The 23,851-nt window shown below is 31.0% G+C and overlaps 3 protein-coding genes across 3 annotated transcripts; 2 read left to right on the top strand and 1 right to left on the bottom strand.

The window, feature by feature from the left end:
- Positions 1-202: 202 nt before the first annotated feature.
- Shc (SHC-adaptor protein) lies at positions 203-4,780 on the top strand. Its single transcript, XM_018456649.1, has 11 exons — positions 203-404; positions 885-985; positions 2,246-2,316; positions 2,412-2,472; positions 2,551-2,724; positions 2,898-3,061; positions 3,142-3,365; positions 3,476-3,634; positions 3,888-4,015; positions 4,096-4,206; positions 4,390-4,780. The coding sequence occupies exons 2-11, from the start codon at positions 887-889 to the stop codon at positions 4,522-4,524; spliced, it is 1,326 nt and encodes a 441-aa protein (XP_018312151.1). The 5' UTR covers positions 203-404; positions 885-886; the 3' UTR covers positions 4,525-4,780.
- Positions 4,781-5,510: 730 nt separating this feature from the next.
- FRG1 (FSHD region gene 1) lies at positions 5,511-8,633 on the bottom strand. Its single transcript, XM_018456656.1, has 5 exons — positions 8,417-8,633; positions 8,255-8,331; positions 6,436-6,728; positions 5,843-6,042; positions 5,511-5,658 (listed from the first exon to the last, which is right to left on the bottom strand). The coding sequence occupies exons 1-5, from the start codon at positions 8,473-8,475 to the stop codon at positions 5,511-5,513; spliced, it is 777 nt and encodes a 258-aa protein (XP_018312158.1). The 5' UTR covers positions 8,476-8,633.
- Positions 8,634-9,620: 987 nt separating this feature from the next.
- Positions 9,621-21,364, top strand: LOC108728207 (exportin-4). Its single transcript, XM_018456662.1, has 13 exons — positions 9,621-9,642; positions 9,712-9,774; positions 15,231-15,620; positions 15,714-15,981; positions 16,268-16,719; positions 16,946-17,201; positions 17,404-17,660; positions 17,739-18,178; positions 19,520-19,797; positions 19,918-20,087; positions 20,187-20,509; positions 20,740-20,968; positions 21,053-21,364. Exons 2-13 carry the CDS (start codon positions 9,724-9,726, stop codon positions 21,347-21,349), a joined length of 3,411 nt encoding a protein of 1,136 aa, XP_018312164.1. The 5' UTR covers positions 9,621-9,642; positions 9,712-9,723; the 3' UTR covers positions 21,350-21,364.
- Positions 21,365-23,851: the final 2,487 nt, after the last annotated feature.

Below are 23,851 nucleotides of genomic sequence, written 5' to 3'. Positions count from 1 at the left end.
CACCGCTACGCCGCTCTGGTCTGTAGGCTCCTTTACACAAGAAGTTTAAATGAAAAGAACAGACTTGATATTTCATTTGGCATCGGATGGTTACAACTGATTGGCTGTACTGTTGCAGCCAGCCAATTAAATCGTGGCATTATGAGAAGAAATTTAAATCGCTGCGTATGTGCGCTTGTCGTGTAGTAGTAGTATACCAGTTCACGCCTATGTCTATGCTGGTATAAGTCAATCATCCATTCTTTTATGTACTCGATAGACGTCAGAATCATCGGTAGAATCATCGGTAACGAGTCGGAGCCGAGTGACGGATCTGACACTCCTCGTACAATGTTCGACGTGTCGTTGATCTATTAATAAACAGTCGAATCTGTAGTGGATTAATTCGGTAGATCATTTATCAGGTACGTGATCTCCATGTAGAGTCTAAGTTTTCGGTATATAGACCGATCTGGCGTTGATAGTTTGAAAAAGTTACTGGCATTGGGCGTGATTTATATGGAAAACTTCAGGCGTATCATCTTGTGCATGCTTTTAATTCCTTGTGTTGATTTTGGGGTCGATGAAGTGCTCCATATCTCCTTTCAATGTTCCTCCTGGTTCCTTTAAAAAATGTAGGGCTATCGTTAAATTATCCGTTATAATGCGTTGCTATGAAAGTTAATGTTAAGCTTCGACAAGATTAATTATTGTCTTGCATATTGTTAATCCATTTGTATAATCTTGACCTTTAAATTCCTACAATTGTTAGATATATACTTATTTCTTAACGTTGATGGTTGGGAGTGATAATTCTAAGAAAATTAGATATTTAGCTCAATGTCACATCGCTACATGTTTGCTTTAAAGTAATGAAGCAATGACATTTGTATTTGTTAATCTAGCAATGGCCACAGGTGGTAGTAGTTTTATCAGTAAACCAGCTAGAGGATGGTTGCATCCAGATCACTTAGTAAGTAAGGAAGGAATTAGTTATACAGTGAAGGTATGTTATCTATTATTTTGTTCAAGATATGTAAATAGATTTAAAGTGTCATGAAAAATTCAATATGTATATTACAATTGCACAGGGTATCTTAAGGATAAAATTTTGCCACGTTCTTTATGCAAATGATGTTGATTCGAAAATATTATGTTTATTAGAAAGAAAAAATAGGTTTAACCTTGTATTTTAAATGTTTCTGATACAAGCTTAATATCATTCAGAAATCAAATTTTTTAATTTTGTATTCATATATTATTTTATATTAATATATATATATATTGAATTTTAATTTAGAAATATATTGTATATGTATATATTGTATATATTTATATATAAATTATATGTTTTATAATTTGTGTATATATAAATTTTTTATTAAATCTTGAATATATGTAAATATATATATATATATATAAATAGGTTTAGATTTTAAGTTGAATTTTTCTATCTATTTTATATAATGATTTTCATTACAGACCTATCTCATGCCCATTGATATACTTTTATATTTTTAGATTGTATTTATAAAAAAGAAAAGAAATAATATGTTTTATGGATAAAAAAAGAATATATAAAAATGAGCAGTATTTAAATCATTTGATTATTGAAGAAATTTTTATTATTTCTTTTTGTTTGTATTCTAGCAACAAAGTTGATAAAAAAATCTCTCATAACGGAGCTTGAAGTTTTTAAGCTTCATGTTCTATATCAGAAATGTTCATATTTTAGTGATTGGTTCTTATCGTTCTAAACATTAAAATTCTCGTTCATTCTTTCTCTTGTTTTGCTGTAATATCATTAGATAATAATTAAAACTAAATTTTTCTTATTATTTTCTATATTTTATTATGTTTTATTCGAAATGTAATTTTTGTAGGTATTTAATTTTTAATACTTGTGTAAATTCCTGCTAAACACACACATACACACACACACACACGCGCGCGCGCACGCGCGCGCACACACACACACACATTATTATATGATTATGTAATAATGGATTCAGATATTATTAATGAAATAATATTTGTTAACACACTTTATTTAGTACGGTTTAGTATGATGAGCTTTCAAATTTATTTCATGAAATTCCCTAAGGTAAAGCGTCACACCTTAGCTATTAGAAATGAAAGCGGCAAGGGAAGGGCAGTAAACACATAAGAAAATTAATTTGAAGATATCACTAATTCTAAGTGAAAAAGATAATCTATTAATTCAATTTATTTACTTCCTCTTATCTAATCATTGTTTACGTTACAGTATATTGGATGTCTTGAAGTAAAAACGTCTATGAAAAGTTTAGATTTTGAAACGCGTTCGTGCGTAGCTAAGTAAGTTATTAAACTATACTTAGAATTATAATTTGTTGCAAGTGTCGTAAATATTTTCAAGTATATGATGAGCACAATCTTTTACTTTCTTTTAGAGAATGCATAAATAGAGTTTGCGAAGCTGCCGGATTGAAGTCTGCTGACAAAAAGAGAAGAGTAGATTTCATAGAAAATTATTTTTTATATATAGATATAATTTATGCCTGTAATTTTTGTTAAATTTCTTTCTATTAGGTTGATGAGAAGGTATTGAAAGCCATAGCAAATAAACCTTGTATGGATTATAGCACTGCTAATGTTACTTTAACCATTAGCAGTTGTAGTTTATCTTTGACTAATATTGATACTGGACACATTATTGCGAAACATGATATGCCACGTATATCTTTTGCTTCAGGCGGTGATACGGTAAAGAGCATACACATTGATATATATTGCATTTCATCTTTCGTACATTTTATTTCACTATTTTTGTACATGTATGAAATAAAGTTGCATACAATTTATAGTAAAAATTCACAATATAGTTATTAGTTATAATTTTTGTTTTGAAATTAAAGCTATGTTTTATTGTATAATAGGAAATACTAGATTTTGTTGCATATGTTGCTAAAAATATGCAAGAATGGCGTGCTTGTTACGTGCTTGAATGTACAGGTGGTTTAGCACAGGATGTTATATCCACTATCGGACAAGCTTTCGAACTCAGGTTTAAAGAATTTCTTACAAAACCAAGTTCCCTGCAGTAAGTTGTAAAAATAAATGCGTTTATAGATCTAGAGTGATAATAGTCTTTGTTTGTAATTATGTGTATTTATTTGTTAGCCCTGTACTAAATGGTGTCAGAGAAGTTGACAGGGATTATTACAATGATCTACCAGGGAAAGTACCTCCTGATATTGGCCCACCACCAGTACCTCCTTTGCCTAATACAGCATCTACACTGCCTAATCTAAAACATCATCAAAATAATGCATCACGTACTCACGTACAAAATATTGCAGTTGATTCATTCCCATCTGCTGCAGATAGACATCAACAGTTGGCAGGTAATATCTTTTAAAATATTTTACATGTAGATCAAAAGATTGAACTCTAATTTTTATGTATAAATTTCTTTTTTATATTTATTCCTCCATTTCATCATCTTTCTCTACAGAAACTGGGAACCTAATTGATTTAAACTCAGATAGCACTATATCTCCATCAACGAATTTAAATATAATGTCTGAGCATAATTATGTAAATGACAGTATCATAGCTGCAAACAGAGACAATCATCGTGATCCAGCATCACTTTTTGATGTTTTTGATATGCGTAAGAGAATTATTGTTTTATCGCAAATCTCTTAACAAAGATTCAAAATTTATAATTCTTTAAAAATAATGGTCTTTGATTGCTATAATCTTCATATTTATTTATGTCGTATGATTACATTGTAATCTCAAGTATATTTTCATATGAAGAGACTTAATGTAATATCAAAAATATATTTTTAAGAATCTTTACTTATTTATAATTATTTATAATTTATTGTACTCATATTGGGCTCTTTATTTATAAATCACAGAGCCATTCAGTTCTGCAATATCAGATATGAATAGACTAAGCCCTCGATCACAGAAACAGCAATTAAAACAAGAAATTTGGTTTCACGGATGTGTTAGCCGATCTGAAGCAGAATCTATGCTTACTAGAGTAAATATATGTGTATATCACAAAATATAAAGATTTCTTATCATCTAATATACATTTATTTTTGCTATTTTATTTTTAAGGATGGCGACTTTTTGGTTCGAGAGTCACAAGGTTCTCCTGGCCAGTACGTTCTGACTGGAATGAATAATAATATCCCAAAACATTTGTTACTAATTGATCCTGAAGGCGTTGTAAGTATGAAAATTTATATAACGAAATTTATACATATAGCAATATTATTAATGCAAAAATTGAAGCATATATGATTGGAAATTTTCAAAACATTTACCGATTATAAATCTATGTCTAAATATTTTTCTGCATTTGAATTTTAATAAATGATGGTCATAAAGTATCATAATTTTGATTTACAGGTTCGCACAAAAGATCGCGTATTTGATAGCGTAAGTCATTTAGTGAATCATCACTGTGACAACATATTGCCTATCATATCGGCTGATAGTGTTCTAGTATTGCGTTACCCTATTCCTAGGCATACAAATTATTGATTTTAAATGTTGAACAATGACTAAGAGCACAAACCTGGCAAAGATTTTCTGAATAATTATTTTGCATATCTTTGCATGTGAAAATCTTTGACAAGTTGGCTTTTTGTGATATTTTTAAAATCAGTTATACATACTTCATACAAAAGATATGATTTGTAGTATCTTTTTATTGTATATGAATAGATGATTTATGAATATTTCTCTGTGAATCTCCTTATGAAATGTGCCAACCTATACATACTTATAACCAAAGTAATATAATTTCTATAATTTATCGAAGTTAAGCACATTCCGATTTTTTGTATAAAATATTGCAATCTAATTTGATAATTTTGGATTTATGTAAGATTTGTAAGTAGAAAAATTTTATATATAGCTATATATTTTAGATATAGAATATGCTTTTTATATCAAATACATTATCGTAACCCCATCTCTCATGCAAAAGTAACTATAATAAATATAATTTCATGCAGTATGTTGTGCCATTATATTATTTCATTAATTTTTAACATTAAAAAATTTATAGGCTAAACTTATTAATTTAAAATTTTAAACTCATTAATTTTTTTTCTTATAGTTGTGTAGTTTTTCTTTTTTGTTCAGTATATTCAACATTAATTTATAATTCATTGGTGTAGATAATTGCTTATGTTATAATATTAATAATCTTATAAAATGTTTTTAGATATTAAATAATTTATATCAATAATATCTATTAGACATTGTCTAATAAACTTATTGAATATTTTTGTTCATTTACATGTACGCTTCGCACATACATATACGTATAATAAAACTAATATTTATTTTAAATATATATTTTCTTCAAATATTTAAATATTTAACAAAATTCTTTTAATGTTAAAATTCTTTTATCCTGAAATTGTTTTTTATAATAATAAATAATTAGACATAATTTAGATAAAATGTATTTCACAATTTATTTACAATATATACTTCATAATAAATTTACAATGTTGAATTTATTTACAATAACGATCAGCTTTCATTTTACTTCTCCTATCTAATAGAATTTCATGTAAATTTCCTTCCACTTTTGCTTTTTCCAACTCGGAGCGATCAGATTTGTTTATTTTTAACTTTTTATCTTGAAACTTTTGAAATTTCCGTCTGTGAAATTAAATATAGTTATTATTCGAAATTTTAAACATCTGATTTAAGATAGAACAAAAGAGATGAGTAGTTAACACAGCAAAATAATTGTCGCAAAATGTAAAAGTTTTAGTAATTTTTGAAATTGAATAATTTCTTATTCAATAATTATATGATTGATAAGATTTCACGTAATACTGACACATAATTTACTTCGACCTCCGTGAGTGAGCCTTGCTCTTCTTTCGGAATATCCTTACTAGGACTTTGAGAACGTTGTATTATACTTCTTACAACAACAAATTCTGACGTATCAGCTGTCCTATTTTGACAAACTATATCATCGTCATTTGTAACTGATATGAAACATCCAATATTATTTAGTATCGCAAGCTTGCCATCCTGAAAAAAAGCATTAATTAATATATTTAAAAAGCGGTGCAAAAATATTCCTACATTCAGTAATAAAAATTTAACTACTTATGAAATTGAAACTATATTCATATTTTGTTTTTTATTTTGGTTTATACATTATTTAATAAAATCATATTATTAAAGTTTTTATTTTCTATTCAAGACTTTCTAATTAATTTCTTTGATAAGAAACAACATAGAAGCAAACATAAAAGTTAATTGTAAATACAAATACTAGATATTTTTGAAAAGAATCAACAAAGTATAAATATATTAACACAAAGTGTGCGTGCGTGCGTGCGTGCGTGCGTGCGCGTGCGTATAAAATAATTTTTAACTAAATTAATATCTCTAATTTTGATTTCTATATATGGAAATTACTTGAAAAATTGGCTCCCACTGTTCAATAGATCCAACTGCATCACTTCGACCAATAACGATGCCGTTTTTATCAACCCCAAGATATTTACCATATCCTGATTTCAAAGCAACCTTAGTCTCACTTATAGGAAATGCCGTTAATATTTCCTCTGGTAATGGGCCTTCTCCTTCGTCATGTGGTGCTCCAAGAGTAAACAATCCGTTATCAAGTGCTTTCACGTAAGTTTGGTTTCCAAATTCAATAGCCACTGTTCCGGTAATTTCAGTTACATTCTTAACCTTCCACCATCCTCCTATTAAACAAAATATGGCGTATGATATATGACTTATTGCCGTCTCTGGGAGACACGGCGATAAGTTACACGACAGTACATCATACGTGAAAGCTTGTGCATTACTTACGTTTACAACTTAATGCCTAAATTCTAAACAGAATCGTAAGGTGCATAACATATTCCTGTAAGATTTGTAAGAATTTTTAAGTGCTTATACCTTTATAAAATATTTTTACAGACAGCTTCTTACTAGCCATAAAATTTACAAAAAATCGTAGATATTTACGAATAATCGTACGTCTTACGATACATTCGCATAAAATTAGAATACTAGTCATAAGTTCTTACAAGTTTTACGAGAACACATTACGAATCTTACGATTCTGTTTAGAATTGACCCATTGATCTAAGTAAGTGTTAACGACAATTCTTGTGCTCAAACCCTAATTTCTAGCCAAGTATTAATGGCATCGCATAAACACAGAAACCGACGCTTTCAAAATTTTTTACTGATTTAGTTTAAGTAGTGATATCTATATTATATATTAGCCAAATATTAGCCAAAGCTATTTCTCAGTATATATAAATAAGCCCATATACTCGTGGAGTACGGAGAAAGCAGAACCGCGTCGAACCGCCTGCAGCTGCTCGGTAGGATGCAGAGAGATGGTTCATTTAAGAGGAGCTTTCCAGCAAGAGACACAAATTGACACAAGAATCATCCTATCCTTGTTCGATAATCAGTAAGAAACAAAGGCAGAATGATTCTTGTGTCGATTTGTATCTCTACTGGAAAGCTCCCTTAGTCAGCTCTAACACTATAAAATATAATTAGAATTTTGTTCTAAAAATACTTGCATCATATTTCTATAACTATAAACTAATGATTTAAGAAAAAAAAAACGATTTTTTCAAACTTCAGGGATGGCGTTATCCCTTAAATGTTAGGAAATCTACTATGCTGAATAAAGTAGCATAAGTATGTGCTAAGGCTATACTATAATAGCATGCTAAAATAGAATATGTAAAATTAATATATAATTGTAATACAATCAATATTGCTACAATTAATATTCAGAAAACAGAGAATTATGTGGGATGCAATTATTTTGTATAGAAAACATTGACCATTGTACAATCTCATGGCTTTTCAACTTCCAGCTATAATCATTTCAATGTTTGCAGTGTGAAACGAAAGCTATCATATAGAATTTGATAATTTCCACAATTTTTCAAGCAAAGTCAATTTCAAATTGCTTCTTGTTTTTTGACACAACCAATTATGTTATAATTATGTATTAGATTTTATACATCGCGTGCTATTTCTATCGTAGTACATGCTTATAATTTTATTTCATTGAACAGATTTTCTAACCTTTAGATACATTACCATTAACTGTTTTTGGAATATTAAGCGACGTTTTTTTTCAAATTTTCGTTTTTTTACACAAAATAACATCATCAAAATAGCAAGTGTACTTTTATCAGAATATAAAGTGAGCCATGTAAATTCAACATTTGACAAAAATTTAATAAACAAATACCATGAATAAGTGTATCCTTATCCTCCACAGTGACATCCTGTTCTTTTTCTTGTCTCTTAGATTTTCGTTTCTTCGGTCTGGAAAGGAACAATGAATAAAATATCGAATAAAGGGATATAAATAAAATATCAAATTTCAAGCAATAATAAAAAAGAATTATACCTTGATTTTTCACCTTTCAATACTAACTTTCCCGTCCGTACTTTCTCATATTCCGACATTTTTTAATGTTCCTTAAATTTGCTTTAAATTTTAATGCTCTTTAAACCGTGATATTTTAATTGCTGAAATATACGTATTATATTTCAGTGATTTTAACTGCACAAAAGAAATAATAAATATGCACCAGACTGCACAGAAAGGACGCAGAATGGCTGTTTACATGAGTCTTAAGCCTTGTGTCCACGATGATAGAACTCGATCCGAGTTCTCGAATCGTGAAATGTGTAGCCAATCAGCTTAGGCCGAAATCAGATTACGCATCGAATATTGAGATTGAAGATTGAAAGATTGAAATTTGACCAATCAAAACAATAGGAGCTATCAGCGGTGAGCGACGAGCGGTAGCCCAATGAGAGCCACGCTTTTGCGTGACATCATTAGTGAAGCATGGCTTTTATTGGGCTACCGCTCGCCGCTCACCGCTACGCCGCTCTGGTCTGTAGGCTCCTTTACAGTTTTTACGGAAAACCGGCAAGTTGATTGACTACACATTTTTCGATCCGAAACCTCAGATGAAAAAAGAATTGACCAATCGCATTGGTCATGTGGCCAAATTGTTAAAATGTGATTTGTTATGCGGGGTCTACAATAGAATTCGTAGCGGTCGTAAGGTCTTAAGTCGTAGAAAATTGACCAATCACAGTTGATTATTCTTCTCATATTCGACTTCTATTGTAGACCCCGCATTAATCCCGGATCTACAATAGGGTTTAAACCTTAAGCCATAAGAAATGGGCGAATCACAGTCGATTATTCCCCTCGGATTCGACTGTAATTGGTCAATTCTTACGGCTTAAGTTTTAAAACACCTATTGTAGATCCGGACTAATTCTTTCTCTTCTTGAAATTTCGGACCGATTTCTAATATCGTGGACACAAGAAGCCTGTTCTTTTTATCTGAATTCTTGTACGGTTCATCTTTTTTCTTTTTCTCTTCAACGTGGAGAGAAAAGGAAGAAAGATGAACCGTACAAAAACTTTAGCTAAAAAGATTGAGACCCTGGAAGAAATCCATGATCGTTTTTGACATCTGCGCAGAACTATATGAAATCTCGAGAACGAGTACACCTGGGTTTCTTTCACCGTGATAAGACCTACTATCTACAAAGCTTTCTAATTTCAGACGTGACACCGAGTCGTATGCACTGTGGCCTGTACAGTTTAAGGTAAAACATTTTTATAAATATCGTCTGTTTATTTATCTGTATAATTGAATTAATAATTAGAATAAACAGGTTTCATTCGAGATGGCGGAGGAAATACTGAGGGAGTTAGAAGCCGCGGCGCAAATCGTTCTGGTGAGTCGTACCATTGAATTCTCTTTTATCTCTTACAAATGAAACTTCAATATTCAAACACAAACGTCAGCGAAATAAAAGATACCATTTACAAATTCTTGCGAAATTTGCTATGTGTTAGCATACGCAGAGCCAAAATTTATCAGTAGAACACGTATTTATCATGCCGAAAAACTTTTGTTTATATTTATAAGATCCCATTTTGGGGTTAAGATCTCCATGATTCACGAGCCATATAAGATATTTCTTAAGATTCGACGATGCCATGCGTATGTCGGCACACACGCAAGGTGAGAAAAACGAGACGAAACATGATTTAAGAAACTTCCTAAAAGCAGAACAAATTATTCGAACAAACGTATAATGTTCGTGTCTTATGAGGTAAAACAAAACAAAACTGTTTCAAGTGTATTGGATTACTCTACGTGTTATGTAATTTCTAGTATTTACTGCTTCAAGGTTTGTTCTACGAAAGAGGTACTTGGCAACTGAAGCGATGTGCGATTTCAGAGCACCTCATGGCATCAATGGTCGCGTTCAGCAGACTCAACTGTTGTGGAGCGGATCCGTGAGCGCTCACTGCTATTGGTGTATTCTTTTAGATCATCCAATAGCAGCGAGAGCTCATTGATCCGCTCCGCAACAGTTGAGTCTGCTGAACGCGACCAATGTTTACATTAACCTCTCTACTGACATTCCAAAATAAATAATGAAACATGAGCTTAATGTTAACACAGTTAAAGTAAAACGTTAACAAGTTTGCATGTAGATGAATATCGATTGTGTTCATTGATACCATGATTAAACAAATTTGGTTTGTTAATATATAACTGTAGTTACAAATCAATGGGCTGGTCTCACCAACTCTGATTAATTTAATCGACTGATTAAATTTCAGAATTATCAACTGCAAAATTGAAAACATTGTACTTTTCTGTAAATTCTGATTTATTTATGTAAAATGTAATTATATATAATACTTTAAATTAATAAATAAATAATACTTTTAATTAAAATAATTAATTTTATATAATTTGTGGTATTATATGCATGCAGCAATAACAATATATTACATCACAGCTGCGAGATTTTATAGCTCCAATTTTACAGTTGGCAATTCTCAAATTTAATTGGCTGACTAATCAGAGTTAGTGAGATTGGTCCAAGGGCCAATACGAATCTGAATATGGTTGTGCCAGTAACTAATCAGATATTAAGTCTGTTTTTTTTATTCCTGTACTAGACTGCACTAGAACTCTCTTTCTTGCTTTTGCCAAATATTAAACATATACCTATCTTAGACTTTCTACAATAAACCATTATCTAAGCTTAAATCTTAAGCTGTAAGAAATTGACCAATCATAGTCGATTATTCTCATATTCAACTATGACTGGTCAATTTTTTTATGACTTAAGGGGGTATTCTGGTTTGTAAGGCTAAAAATTAGATGATTTTATATTCGGGAATTTTTTTAAAAGAAATGAATTAATATATTAATATGAAACTTTTTGAAACCTTATTTGTACAAAATAGATATTTAAAAATATTTTTTCGTGTCCATATGTATCATACAGAAAAAAGATACGCGGTGGTATACAAGACGTATGAAAAAAATTTCTTTTTGACGCGTTGACATCATTCCGTTAGTTCTAGTAGCCTGAAACAAAAAAAAACCAAAGAAATTATTAAATTGTAAGAGTTACACTATTACTGGAACTAGAATATAAGGAAAAAATCGTAAATTGTTGAAACGGTAATGTTTTGAAAAATTTTCACCCATAAATTTGTTTCGTTTTTTTTTTTATATAATAAATTGGAATAATCGTAAATTAAATTCCGTAGTTCCAGTAATAAAAGAACATATACTAAATGGACATGCAAAAATTCAAGTCGATCACTGAGAGAAAACTAAATAGTTCTAGCAACTAAATATAAATTTGGCAACTTTTGCAATTGAAGTACCTGTAACTAGTTTTACAAAGTAATAGAAATTAAAATAGTGCTGAATATCATAAAAATATAGTCACGGTAACAAATTGTATGCACTATTAATTGGTAGTGAAATAGTGACTCAACTACTTTGAGTAGTTACTTGGACTTCATGCAAATAAATATAACAATTACATTTTTCTAGTTTAGATAAAAATTTTTAAAGTGTCGCTCAGTACGAGTAGTACGCGGCTTTGTCACCAGAGGGACGTAGCGGAGTTCAGTTTCTCCTAAGAAGGAAACAACTCAGCTTACGATAAAAGGCGCAGCGTTGGTTTCAAACTTGAAAGACAAAAATAAATAAGAAATGCATACACAAATTTGTAACTATGTATTATAAAGCTTTAATAACAACAATAAGTAAATTAAGTGAACTAAGAAAATATAGTAATATTAACCATTTATAAATTGATTATATAGTTAATGTACTATATTTTCTTAGTTCACTTAATCTAGTATTCTTATTAGAATTTAATAATATGTATATAGTTGTGAGGCGCTATTTCACTACAAATTTATAGTTACTGATACGACTTTTTTCTCTGAGTGCAGACGCTTAGTTCCCGAGATATTATGTCAACGCAGTTGAAAAATGCTGTTTTGAGAAAAATGCGTTTAAAGTTTCAACTACGATTTACAAATAGATTAATTGTACTTACAGCTATCTCAGCTTAATCAGCTATTCCTGGTCCGTACAGCAATTCTTCCTCTCGTTCATAAAATTGATTTTGATCCACTGATGCCTGTAGTCGAGCAGTTCGAGCCTCTTTACTCTGTTCGGTACTCCATATCGCCGCGTGCTTTATCTGACTATCGTCTTTGAAATTGCAGAAACTCACATTGTGCACCAATAATTATACCCATCAATGTCATACATTTTTTTATAGCATAAAACCCTTCATTGAAAATGCCGACAGCTAAAAACGGTGTTATTTCAATTATTTTCGAACCGCAATGAATATGCTTTTGGGCTAGACGCCAAATCGTCGAATTGAATGATTCATTATTATTTTGCGTGTTGTCACCTAAACATTTTTCTAACAAATCCTTCGAAGATAGATCTTTGTAAATATTCTTGATGGCGGTTTGAACATCCTTATGAAGTAGTGTATCGTGATTATGTGTCCAACTTATTTTCCGCTTCCGCTCTGCGCCACTTACACCAGCTTTCAGACCCTTTTGGACGGTACATGTGTTAGGGATTTTTATTCGTAGAGCACTTATGAAAATAAGTGGCCCATATAGCATTATACATCTCAATAACAGAATTCGAATTTCTAATTATTGCTAAGCCATAGTACTGTGAAAGATCTTGTATTAGCTTTTCTATAAATTTTCCTTTTCCTCCAAGTTTCAAATGTTTTCTTATATTTCTAAGAAAATATTTGAAACTCCCTTGGTCGAGTACCCATTCGTATCTTGACATGATTTACGCACTCATTCTTTTTTACGATAAAATCATCTCCATAAGGATTTAAATCGAGAATCGCTTTAAAAAATTTCGAATCTTCATCTCCTATATATGTTGTATATCTGACACCGAATTTCTCCATTGATCTCGCAAACATTTCCATTGTTGAATCTATCTCCATTTTTCCACTAGATTCAGAATGGTTTACATTACATTTTTCTTCATGATTTAGTAACCATGTGTCATATTCATCGGTGCCATGCTTTTTTTCCCAATACTCACACGATTTGCAGTAGCTGGATTTTACTTCGAGATCGATAACTTTGCCACTAAACTTGCCTATAAGAGTTGTTACACCAAATAAGGAAGTAAAACCTCTTTTCTTCCAAGATCCATATCCAGAAACCGTTAAATTCAATAAAGGAATGCCATTTTCGCTATTCTTTTCTTTTTCTTCGTCCACCGCTTTTTTTGTTAGAAAAATTCAAACACTGTTTTTAAAGTAATGTGTAGATTTTCTAAGCAGGCACAGTACGTCCATATAATTAATCCTTGGCAAATGTCCATCATGTTACAAAACAAATATATACCGGTTCGAAACAAATATATATGGTTTGTTCCAATACCCAACAATCTCATAACAAACGCGATTCGTCTATTAATTTCGTAAGCTTTATTGTCAATTCGTGGACCGGAATGTATTGCACTTCGTCACACTTGCATATTGAAGCAATTTTAAAACCTAAGCCGCGTTCTCTTTCATTAGTTTGTTTGAAATTTACGTCTCCCTTACAACGTTTACAAATTAAAAATTGCGAAAGTGTTGAAAACGACAAATTCGATTATGCGGTAACGATGACTTTGTTTAATTAAAATTTCCTCATTTTGCGTTCTTGCTAATTTTGCGGCACTCGTACTCGCAAACTCTGTTTCCTTTTCCATAGTAAATCGATTGCTGTGAAATTTTCTTTTAATTTTTCTATCAGCACGTTTTACAGATTCATTTCTTACAGGCTGCTTTCTGTTTCGCTTATAACCTTTTAATTCGGAGTTCAAAACAGTACTGAGCAATTTTCTCTGCGTCCTAAGAACCTAAGCAGGTTCGAACAGAAATATAAAAAGAGATAGAAGTAGGCAGATTTTCCTTTGCTCGAGCAATAATAATCGGAGATCCAAACGGCGGACCAAAACTCTAGCGCGCCTAATCTCTATTTGTGGACCATTTTAGTAAACAATGAATAACTCGGTTATTTTACATTATTTCTGTGAACGGCTTTGGTAATATATTTTCAAACTATCAACTTTTCGAAAATGCAATAAAAGAAAAATTGATTTTTTTCGATCCGACAAACCAGAATACTCCCTTAAAACTTAAAGCTTAAGTAATGGCTTATTATAGAATATGTGTTTCACTTTAAGTTTCTCAAAATTGTACACTAGTTCAGCTATAAAAACAGATCCTTTGTAATATATAATAAATATACTTGGCAGCAGTTTTCAATATTGATTTTGAAAATTGATTTTGCTCTCTACACTAAGATTATCTTCAGTTATTGACTATGAACTTGTTTTTTTTTAACTGGATTTCTTGTACCATTTATTTTTTTCTCTTTTTTCCCTTCAGTATGGAGAAAAGGAAAAAATGAACCCTGCAAGAAGTTTAACTGAAAAGAACAAATTTTAGTTGATATCAATCTACCACAAAATCTACTTGAACCTGGTAGCAAATTGCTAGCACACTGCTAATTTGCTTACTAGGCAGATTTCGCAAAATATATTACAAGTTAGCTGAATACCAACAGGAATGTAATAAAATAGAATGTTCTTTTTTGTTGAATTGGTATTAACAATTGACTTGATTATTACAATTTAAAAAGTATTTTAATCTTCTTTTGATTGACGAGAAATATCATTGATACCTACATTTGGAATGCATATTAATATTAAGATTTACCAGATAATACAAAAGAAATATCCTATTTATATGTTCTATGCTATTTCTATGTTTTGGAAACTAAAGGTTGATAAATGATTTTGTATTTGCGTTGCTTTTAGGCGCCTCCGAATCTAATTTCATCAGAGCAACGTCAATCTGCGGAAACAGTATTTTTAAATTTCCGCAAAACAAAGTCACCTTATCAGCTGTGTCAGCAAATTTTAGAATTAAGCACTGTAGATTATATACTATTTGAAACAGCTGGATTGATAAAGACAGCTCTGATACAAGAGTGGTCCACTCTGTCAGAATCTGACATTTCTTCGTTGAGACAATATCTGTTACACTACGTTATAAACAAACCTACGTTAGCGCCATATGTTAGGACAAGAATACTCCAAGTTTTTGCAATAATAATTAAAAGAGGTAGCGTGGATGACTTTGGACGGGAGAGAAGTCGAATAACAGATGAAATAGAAAATTTAATTAAGAGTGGAAACTTACCAAATGTAAGTATACATTGAAGTAAGTACATTGACAAAATTGATTTCTTATTTTGTAAGGAGAAAAAAACAGAAAAAAGATTATTTTTTTGTTTGCAGCAAATTTTAGGATGCAATATTTTATCTGCGATATTGCAAGAGTATGCAACGACTGCTAAATCATCCGACATAGGTTTGACATGGGAAGTTCATCTTAAAGAGAAGAAACAGTTTGAACAAAGTGATATGAAAAAAATTTTCAAGTTTTGTGTCGAAGTATTTAGTGAATTAATCAAGAAGGATTTTGATGAATCGACATTACCTCTTGTAAAGTCTTTACTTTCTATCGTAGAAAGTATGCTTGTTTGGGGATTTATTTATGCAAATTATATCCTTTTATTATTAATACATTTAAGATCAATCTATTGATGTGTAAAAATATTATATATTAAATAGAAAGAAGACTAAAACAGAAAATTGAAAACATTACAGCTTTTATTTAATTCGTATTTCATATTTAGTATTTAAATGTGGCATCATAATGCTATACAATTTTATTCAATACTAAATGTGGGATATATATGATAAAAAAATATATATGAATATAAATATAACAGATAAATATTTGTATAGATACATTACAGTTGTTCATGTATACCTTAACTCCAGTGCACTACCTAAAAGATTATTGTACATGTGGGAAGTTCATGAATCTGGAAATAACCCACCATTGAGCATGCATACATCATGGCAAGATGTAATATTAGATCCAGCAATATTAGATTTATTTTTTACACTGTATTGGAAAGTACGCAGCAATCCGCAATTAGCTCACCATGCTATGAATTGCTTGATACAACTGGCGAGTTTACATGGTAGAATCCTAGATGGAGAACAAATAGAAGTGCGGTACCTGACAAATTACATGCAGAGATTTTTGAAGCTTGTATTAAGTATTGAAATTAGCGATCAGGAAGCAAACGGAATTACTAATATTATAAAAAAAATTAATCATTTCTTTCAAAGTTCATTAAAAAGTCTTCCTGAAGACTTATACAAGTCATTTATGGAACAAATAACAAGATTAACATGCTTATTTATAGAATGTGCTGCACAAGAAGAATCGGTAATTATTATTGTATTTTATTCAATTTGTGTCTGAATTTCGACCAAAAAAATTTTTTCGAATTCAATTTTACCTTTTCTAAAATATTTAATGAAAAAATATCTATTTGTGAAATTACAAACTATAGATATATTGTAGATATTAGATATATAACACAGAGATTTGCAGATATATATATATATATAAAACTGGAATAGAAAGATTCAATGTTTTATAATATTTGCAGATACGTGCTGATGATTGTTTATATATGGAAGCTGTGGAACATATGTTTGAAGTATGGTCGTGCATATTGTGTTCATCGTATTTTCCAGCAGATTTTTGTAAACAAAGCTCTATTCAGATATTTAATATATATCTTCGATGTCACTTATCACCTCCGGAGGGTGTTAGAAATATTGGTGGAAAAAGTCTTAGCGAGGAAGTAGCAGATGTGGAGGATAATGACAAAGTTAAATTTAAGGAGCAATTACAAATAATTGGTAAATAATAAGTGCGTTCCTTTTTGCATATGATACACATGTATTTTATCCTTGTTTAATATTCGATTTAATAAGGATGAAATGATATGTTATGCAAGAAACGGAACGTATTCAATATCAATGTATTACAATTGGCCTATTAAAATACATTTTATTACGCAGATCGATAATAATAATAATAGCAAATGCTTGATAATTATAGGAAACTTTGGTAGACAAGTACCAGATCATTCTTTACCTCTATTAGCACAATTACTCGAAGATCGAATACATAAATTGCGCGACAATCTAAATCTATTGGTCGAACAAAATGAATCGTCATCTCGACCTGCCTCTATGGATGAGTTGTACGAAGATTTGCATTGGCTTATTTTAATAACGGGGCACGTTTTTTGTATGGAATGGGAAGGTGAAATCGCATTAATACCTTTAGAAATAACGCGATGCAGTATGAAACAGGTTTGTAAAGATTCATTGCAATTTTTACTTTACTCTGGTAACGGAAGTATTAAATTTCTTTTGTATATGTTTTTTCAGTCTCGAGAAGGAAATGTTGATGTAAACCGTACACTGGAGTTTTTAGTGTCCTCGCAAAATGTCCAATCGGATATAAGTAGTCCCTCAGCCTTGATCGATCGAGTTATTCGATTAGTCACGGGCATTTTTCGTTTATGCACTATTGAGAAAACTGCCATAGCGATACATTTGGAGAATATACTCAGTCCTGAATTGAGCAGCACGATAATATGGTTTTTACACAGATGGTCAGAGATTTATCTTTTACCAAATGAGGACCATTACAACGAATTAAGTACCACGCTTTTACATGCTTTTGGTGATGACAGCCCTGGTGCATTGTGGTCAATGAATTTTCTTCTGGACAAAATAATTTGTAACATCAACGCTTTCAAAAGCGAGCCGACGCTAATAGATGAAACTATAAAGTTATTAATATCTCTTGTTAAATCGCGAGCTAGGTAAATATAACACGCAAAATATGCTTGTAATAGTCATATTAATAATTTGTTTAGGGACAACGGTATTTTTCCGTACAAATTAATAATTAATAAATTAAGTTTCGAATAGAACATGACTAGAATGGAAAATCTTCCGGAATTCACGGATTATGGATTTCGCTAAGGTTTTTGCTGGATGATATTTTGTGAAAAAAGTATGAGGCATTTGTTTTCGGGTAGGTGCTTGTATATATATCCGCTTTTCGGGCAAAAATTGATCATAAATTATTATAATTATTCATAAATTATTATAGAAACGATAAATTTATTAAATTCGAACTTATTTATGTACTAATAAAATATGTACTAATGGGAATATATACTGAAGAGTAAGATATGTATAATATATTTCATAAAATTTGTATACGTCAAACTGACAGTGTATTTTTTTATGACTGCGCAATTTCGTTCATAAAATTGGATTGAGACCAACATTTCGCGCAACTTTAAATTATTTCATTTAATATTCTATAATTTCTTAAAATTTAATGCTCTCTTAAGATTCATCTATAATTAATTAAAAATAAAATTTTATCTGCATCAATAAAATTCAACTCGAAAATTTTTTAATAATTAATGTACGATTGATCTCTCGGATTTGAGTTTAATTTGTGGTAATATAAAAGTACTTTATAAATATTTTTTCTTTCATCAATGATATAGTCTCTTGAAAAGTTTAATACAAATCTTATGAATTCTTTGTATCTTACGTATCACGTGCTTAAAAAAATTATATGGTGTATTATACATAAGGATATATCTTTTCATATTAATCTGCTTAAACATCAACGATTTTTAAAAATAAATAATTTATTTTGCCTTCCAGCTTTAAAAGGAGTTACCATAATCTCTACTATCTCGCTCTCCATTTCCACATCTAAAACTTTCTACGATTCTCTAATTTTTATATTTTTATTTTTTAAGTCATTCATTTTGCTTTTAATATATCACTCTATTTTTATTTGATACATGACTTAATTCAGAAAAATTAATATGCGTGCCCTAGACAAATTATCGTGTACTTTAACAAATGTATTACGTTTACGATTGCTTTAACAAAATAAATGTTCTTTACGATTTCGTAATTCGCGATTCTTATTCCTTTGTGATTTAATTGTGTTCGCAGAAAGTATCACGTTACATGCTACATGCTTACGTAAAATGATATATAAAGGCATTTATTGCATACAAAATATCAATTTACTGCATATTACACGAGATTATTAACGCGTTAAAGTAATCGTTGTAATAATATTTTTATTGAAATGATTTAAAATCTAAATACATATATCAATTTTTCAGAACTTCCTGCCTGTCGACATCTGAGCAGTTCAATTATATTATTGAATTAGCTACAAAAGAACAATACGATTTCCCGCAGATTATCAAAAGAGGATTAATGCGTGTGGTGGTTCATGCCGGTATCGTGTTACAAAATAGTGATCAGTACTACTGGTCGCGGATTCTACAAGCCTTGCAGAACAGATTTACACAATTAATTTCTAGTGACAATTTTATGTCGTCCCACCATGAAGAACATATTAAAATTCAAATCATAGATATACTAGAATCCTGTATAGGTACATTTATTTAAATTTGATTTGTTTAATATGATATATTTATTTAAATTTTTATGATGTACGTATATTTTGTCTGATTTAAAATAAAATTTCATGTACATAATAATCTTATTTAAATAGGTGTGGTGCTAGGTACTGAGAGTTCGATAGTAGGGCCCGTATATCAATATACTTTTCCCATATTAGCCGAACTTCCAAAAATATTATCCTTATATCATAATTATCAAGATATAGTACAGCTCATATTAGAACTTTTTAATGAATATACAAAGATTGTATTTTTATCAGACGTAAGTAATTTTTATTTATATATGTTCGTAATCGTAATTAATTTTGAAATTTTGATAGTAATCGTAATCTTGACGTATTATTTTATTGCATTATTTCAGGCTGATAGTATGCGTGTATATGAAACTTGTATGCAAATGATGCAAACGTATGCTCGCTGTAACAGTCACCGGTTTACTGTAGACTCGACTGCGGAAGAGGATAGTTTTCAGGATATTGTGTTACTCATGCGACTATTAACTAATTTATTAATTAAAGACATATTTAGTTTAAATCACGAAGCAAACCCATCAATCAGTCAACTTGCGTCTGCAGTACCGGCTGTCGAACCCGTGCCACTTACTGATGTTTTCTTATATGGCTTAAATATAATCATGCCTATGATGACAATAAATTTGTTAAAATTTCCGTCGTTATGTTTGCAGTAAGTATAATTATATCTTAATGCAATATAATAAAAAACAAAGATAAACATTTAATTTGTATAATATATTTAAAGTAGATTATATTGAAATTATATTAAAATAAGTTCTATATAGAATTTGATTTTTCGAATTTTCATTAATAGTTTATAACATATTTGAAAAATTTTTTTTAATTTATATATTTATTATAACATTTCTTATTGTGTTTGAAATAACTACTTTTTTACAGGTATTTTAAAATGATATCGTTTGTATGTGATATGTGTCCTGAGAAAGTTTGCGGCCTCTCTGTTAAACTGTTGCAACAACTTTTAGCGTCAGTGGAATTAGGTTTATATTCATTCGGCAATGAGGTAGCTGGCCTTTGCTGTGATACAATTCAAGTCTTAACCAAACATATTAAGAAAGAAGTTACGCAAGGACAGCCGCGCAAAGACATAATGGCACCTTTTCTGAATGTAAGCTCTTACAAATGATTGAAGCATATAATGTGCCTTTTAGGATATTCAGCAAATTCTAAAATATTGAATTTCTCTTTTCAGTTATTAATAAGTCTCGTTCTGTCACATCAAATGGATTCAGATCTGATCACACACGCCAGTCTGCCTCTTTACTATCTCATATGTTGCTATCAAGAACAATATCAGCAACTTATACAGAATATTGTATCTACTCAAACGGATCTACAAGTGGCGCAAAGATTAGCGAATGCATTCACTGCACTGACTGCAAATGTAGATGTAAATATAGACTTAAATGACCGTCCTCAAAGATTGAGGTTTAAAGAAAATTTCGAAAAATTTGTCGTGAACGTACAAGGATTCTTAATGGTTAAGTAAAATATAAATTAATATGTAAATAAACAAAAATAAAAGATTTATTTAAACAATATACGCGTGGACTTAGATCTTGTTGGAAAGTTAGATTTTCATTATATTGTATAGTTAGTTTTACGCTTAGATTTTTTAAAAATAAGTAATGAGATGTATGTGTGTAAAAGAATTAAATTAGTTTATCTTCACTTTAATCGGTGTAAATAAACGCGATTAATCGTAAAATATATGATGAAAGCTTTAACACGTGGATATTATTTTAAAAAGAACTTATTAAGCATATAAGCTTTTTATTGACCGATTTATTACACGTTACCACTTACAGTGAGCCTAGCGAAATATTCGAGTAACCATAATATAATATTTATAATAAATACTAGTTACAGCGTCGATGCACGTTTCCGATAGCAAACGGTCAAACGAAAACGCTTTATAACGGATGTCCAGTTACCTTACAAACAAATACATGAACTTATATAACTTGGTACAGGTCGCATCGCCGTTAGCCTTTCTATCATTGTGTCACTCGCCTCGCGGTGATCGACAATGTTTCAGGAATGCTTATTAAAGTATAACATTAAATTTATTTATATATTTATATAATTTATACTTTGTATTATGTATATATATAAGCGAACGTGTCCTCTCGTGCTCTCTCACATACTTTCTCTCTTTCACGCGTTTCCACTCGGATTCTCTCTCTCTATCGCTTTCTCTTCCTCTCTTTCTGTCTTTCAGCCTCTCATACACGCTCTCATTCTCACCGTGTCCGTTCTCTTCTCTCCTATATTTCATCTACTAATAATAACAATGATTATTAATCTCTCCAACGACTTAAATGCGATGTAAATTTCTCTCGTAATATACGCGTTTCTTTTTTCATTGTTTTCTTCCTTCCTTTTCTCACATCTCTTCCTCGTCGTATATACCACATCTTGTCCTGCGACATAGTCGATAGAGAGCCTAAAGTTCAACTTATATATTTATGCATTTATTTTTCGATATATCATATGGTGGTGTGTCGTTAACAAAATAAAACTATAAGATACTACAACAGTCAGCAAGCGAAAATGGATAATCGGTGATGGGGCATTTACACTCGTGTGAAGCCGCGATCGAAGAAAGACAAAAGAAAGGATATAATCGGCCTCAGGATCGAACGCACAAAGCGTTTTTGTGACTAGAATCAAGCGAGTTCAGGATCGTCTTCCGTCCAATTCCGATATCGACATTCACGTCGGAGACTATTCCCCCAGACAATCTTGTTCCTCGAGAAATGTCAAGGTACACGAAATCGATAGACCACTTCGATGGAAGGGTAACATTTAAAAAAATGTTTGCACTTGCGAAAGGAGCTCGGACAAGGTTTCCTACTGAAAGAACAATAACTAAGGAATATAACGATACGACGCCGGTAACACTTGAGCGATAAGAGTATTACGTACGTAGAACTTATACCGAATTGTAGACGCGCTCCCAAGCACTCAGAATGTAAAGAAGCAATACAGATCCTAATATATATAATTATAAAAATGTGTGTACATGCATACCTTCGACTGTACAATGGGTGTTTACTCAGTAAGCAACATGTTAGCGGCATGCTAACAGTTTGCCAGCAGATTCTGCGGCAGATTGATATCAATTGCATCCGTATTAAGCTCGTAATCTGCCCAGTAGAGCTTTTGTTATCTGATAGCAGATTGTTAGCAGAGAAAGTAAAATTTATCATTTCATAGCGATTAAAGTGGAATGTTAGTCAAATAATTACGAAAGAACAGATTCTACTCTATTTTTGCAGTTAATCTGTTATCAGATTCCATTATTGAACGCGAGTGTGGCATGTGGCAAACAGCGCACTGGTCTAACATGTCAGAGATTCCGGGTTCGATCCTGGTAGGAATCAAAATGTTTACGCTTTTCTTGGAACGTGTCTCCTCTCGGAAAAGGGTGATAACCTCCCGAGAATATTCTTGCTTACAGAAACACTTCTCAAAAAATCCGCCGATATTATATTAAAACTCCCATATGCTTATGGCAATTGAATAATCAGTGTGCTCACCACAAGCATATGAGAGAGGTGTAACACAGGCCGGAGGCCTAACGTAAGAGGAAGAAGATTCTATTATTGCTGACATTCTATTAACAAAATTGGTAACGGATACTTTGCAAAGTCTGTTTAGTAAGCAAAATTCGCGCACGTGCTCTTAGTGCCTCTTAGCATAGAGACACTACCGTGTCTTCTGATGTTAGTTTGTCAGCAGATTCGAGTTTTTTTTGATTGGCATCAATTGCATTCGTATGAAACTCGTGATCTGCCAACAGAGTCTATCGACATAATCTAATAGCACATAGAGCCCCAGCAAAAATTAAACAAAATCTGTTATACATTTTAACAATTTAATTTGAATATATCATTTAAATAATTACAAAATTCTGCTCAGTTTTTGCAGTTAATCTTTCGTTATATTCTATTAGCAGATTTCATTATATTTTTGCTGGCATTTTGTC

The sequence above is a fragment of the Mycetomoellerius zeteki genome, unplaced genomic scaffold (assembly GCF_001594055.1).
Source record: "Mycetomoellerius zeteki isolate Tzet28-1 unplaced genomic scaffold, Tzet1.0 scaffold583, whole genome shotgun sequence".
Lineage (NCBI taxonomy): Eukaryota > Metazoa > Arthropoda > Insecta > Hymenoptera > Formicidae > Mycetomoellerius > Mycetomoellerius zeteki.
This window is presented reverse-complemented; position numbering and strand designations above follow the sequence as displayed.

Excerpts from the sequence above, each read along its gene's own strand:
- Shc (XM_018456649.1), top strand. The coding sequence starts at position 887 with ATGGCCACAGGTGGTAGTAGTTTTATCAGTAAACCAGCTAGAGGATGG. Across the intron at positions 3,635-3,887 it reads TTTTGATGTTTTTGATATGC|AGCCATTCAGTTCTGCAATA; the intron begins GTAAGAGAATTA and ends TATAAATCACAG. Across the intron at positions 4,016-4,095 it reads CAGAATCTATGCTTACTAGA|GATGGCGACTTTTTGGTTCG; the intron begins GTAAATATATGT and ends TTTATTTTTAAG.
- FRG1 (XM_018456656.1), bottom strand. The coding sequence starts at position 8,475 with ATGTCGGAATATGAGAAAGTACGGACGGGAAAGTTAGTATTGAAAGGT. Across the intron at positions 6,729-8,254 it reads TAAGGATACACTTATTCATG|GAGGATGGTGGAAGGTTAAG; the intron begins GTATTTGTTTAT and ends TTTGTTTAATAG. Across the intron at positions 5,659-5,842 it reads GAGGTCGAAGTAAATTATGT|ACGGAAATTTCAAAAGTTTC; the intron begins GTCAGTATTACG and ends TTAATTTCACAG.
- LOC108728207 (XM_018456662.1), top strand. The coding sequence starts at position 9,724 with ATGGCGGAGGAAATACTGAGGGAGTTAGAAGCCGCGGCGCAAATCGTT. Across the intron at positions 9,775-15,230 it reads CCGCGGCGCAAATCGTTCTG|GCGCCTCCGAATCTAATTTC; the intron begins GTGAGTCGTACC and ends CGTTGCTTTTAG. Across the intron at positions 15,621-15,713 it reads AGAGTGGAAACTTACCAAAT|CAAATTTTAGGATGCAATAT; the intron begins GTAAGTATACAT and ends TTTTGTTTGCAG.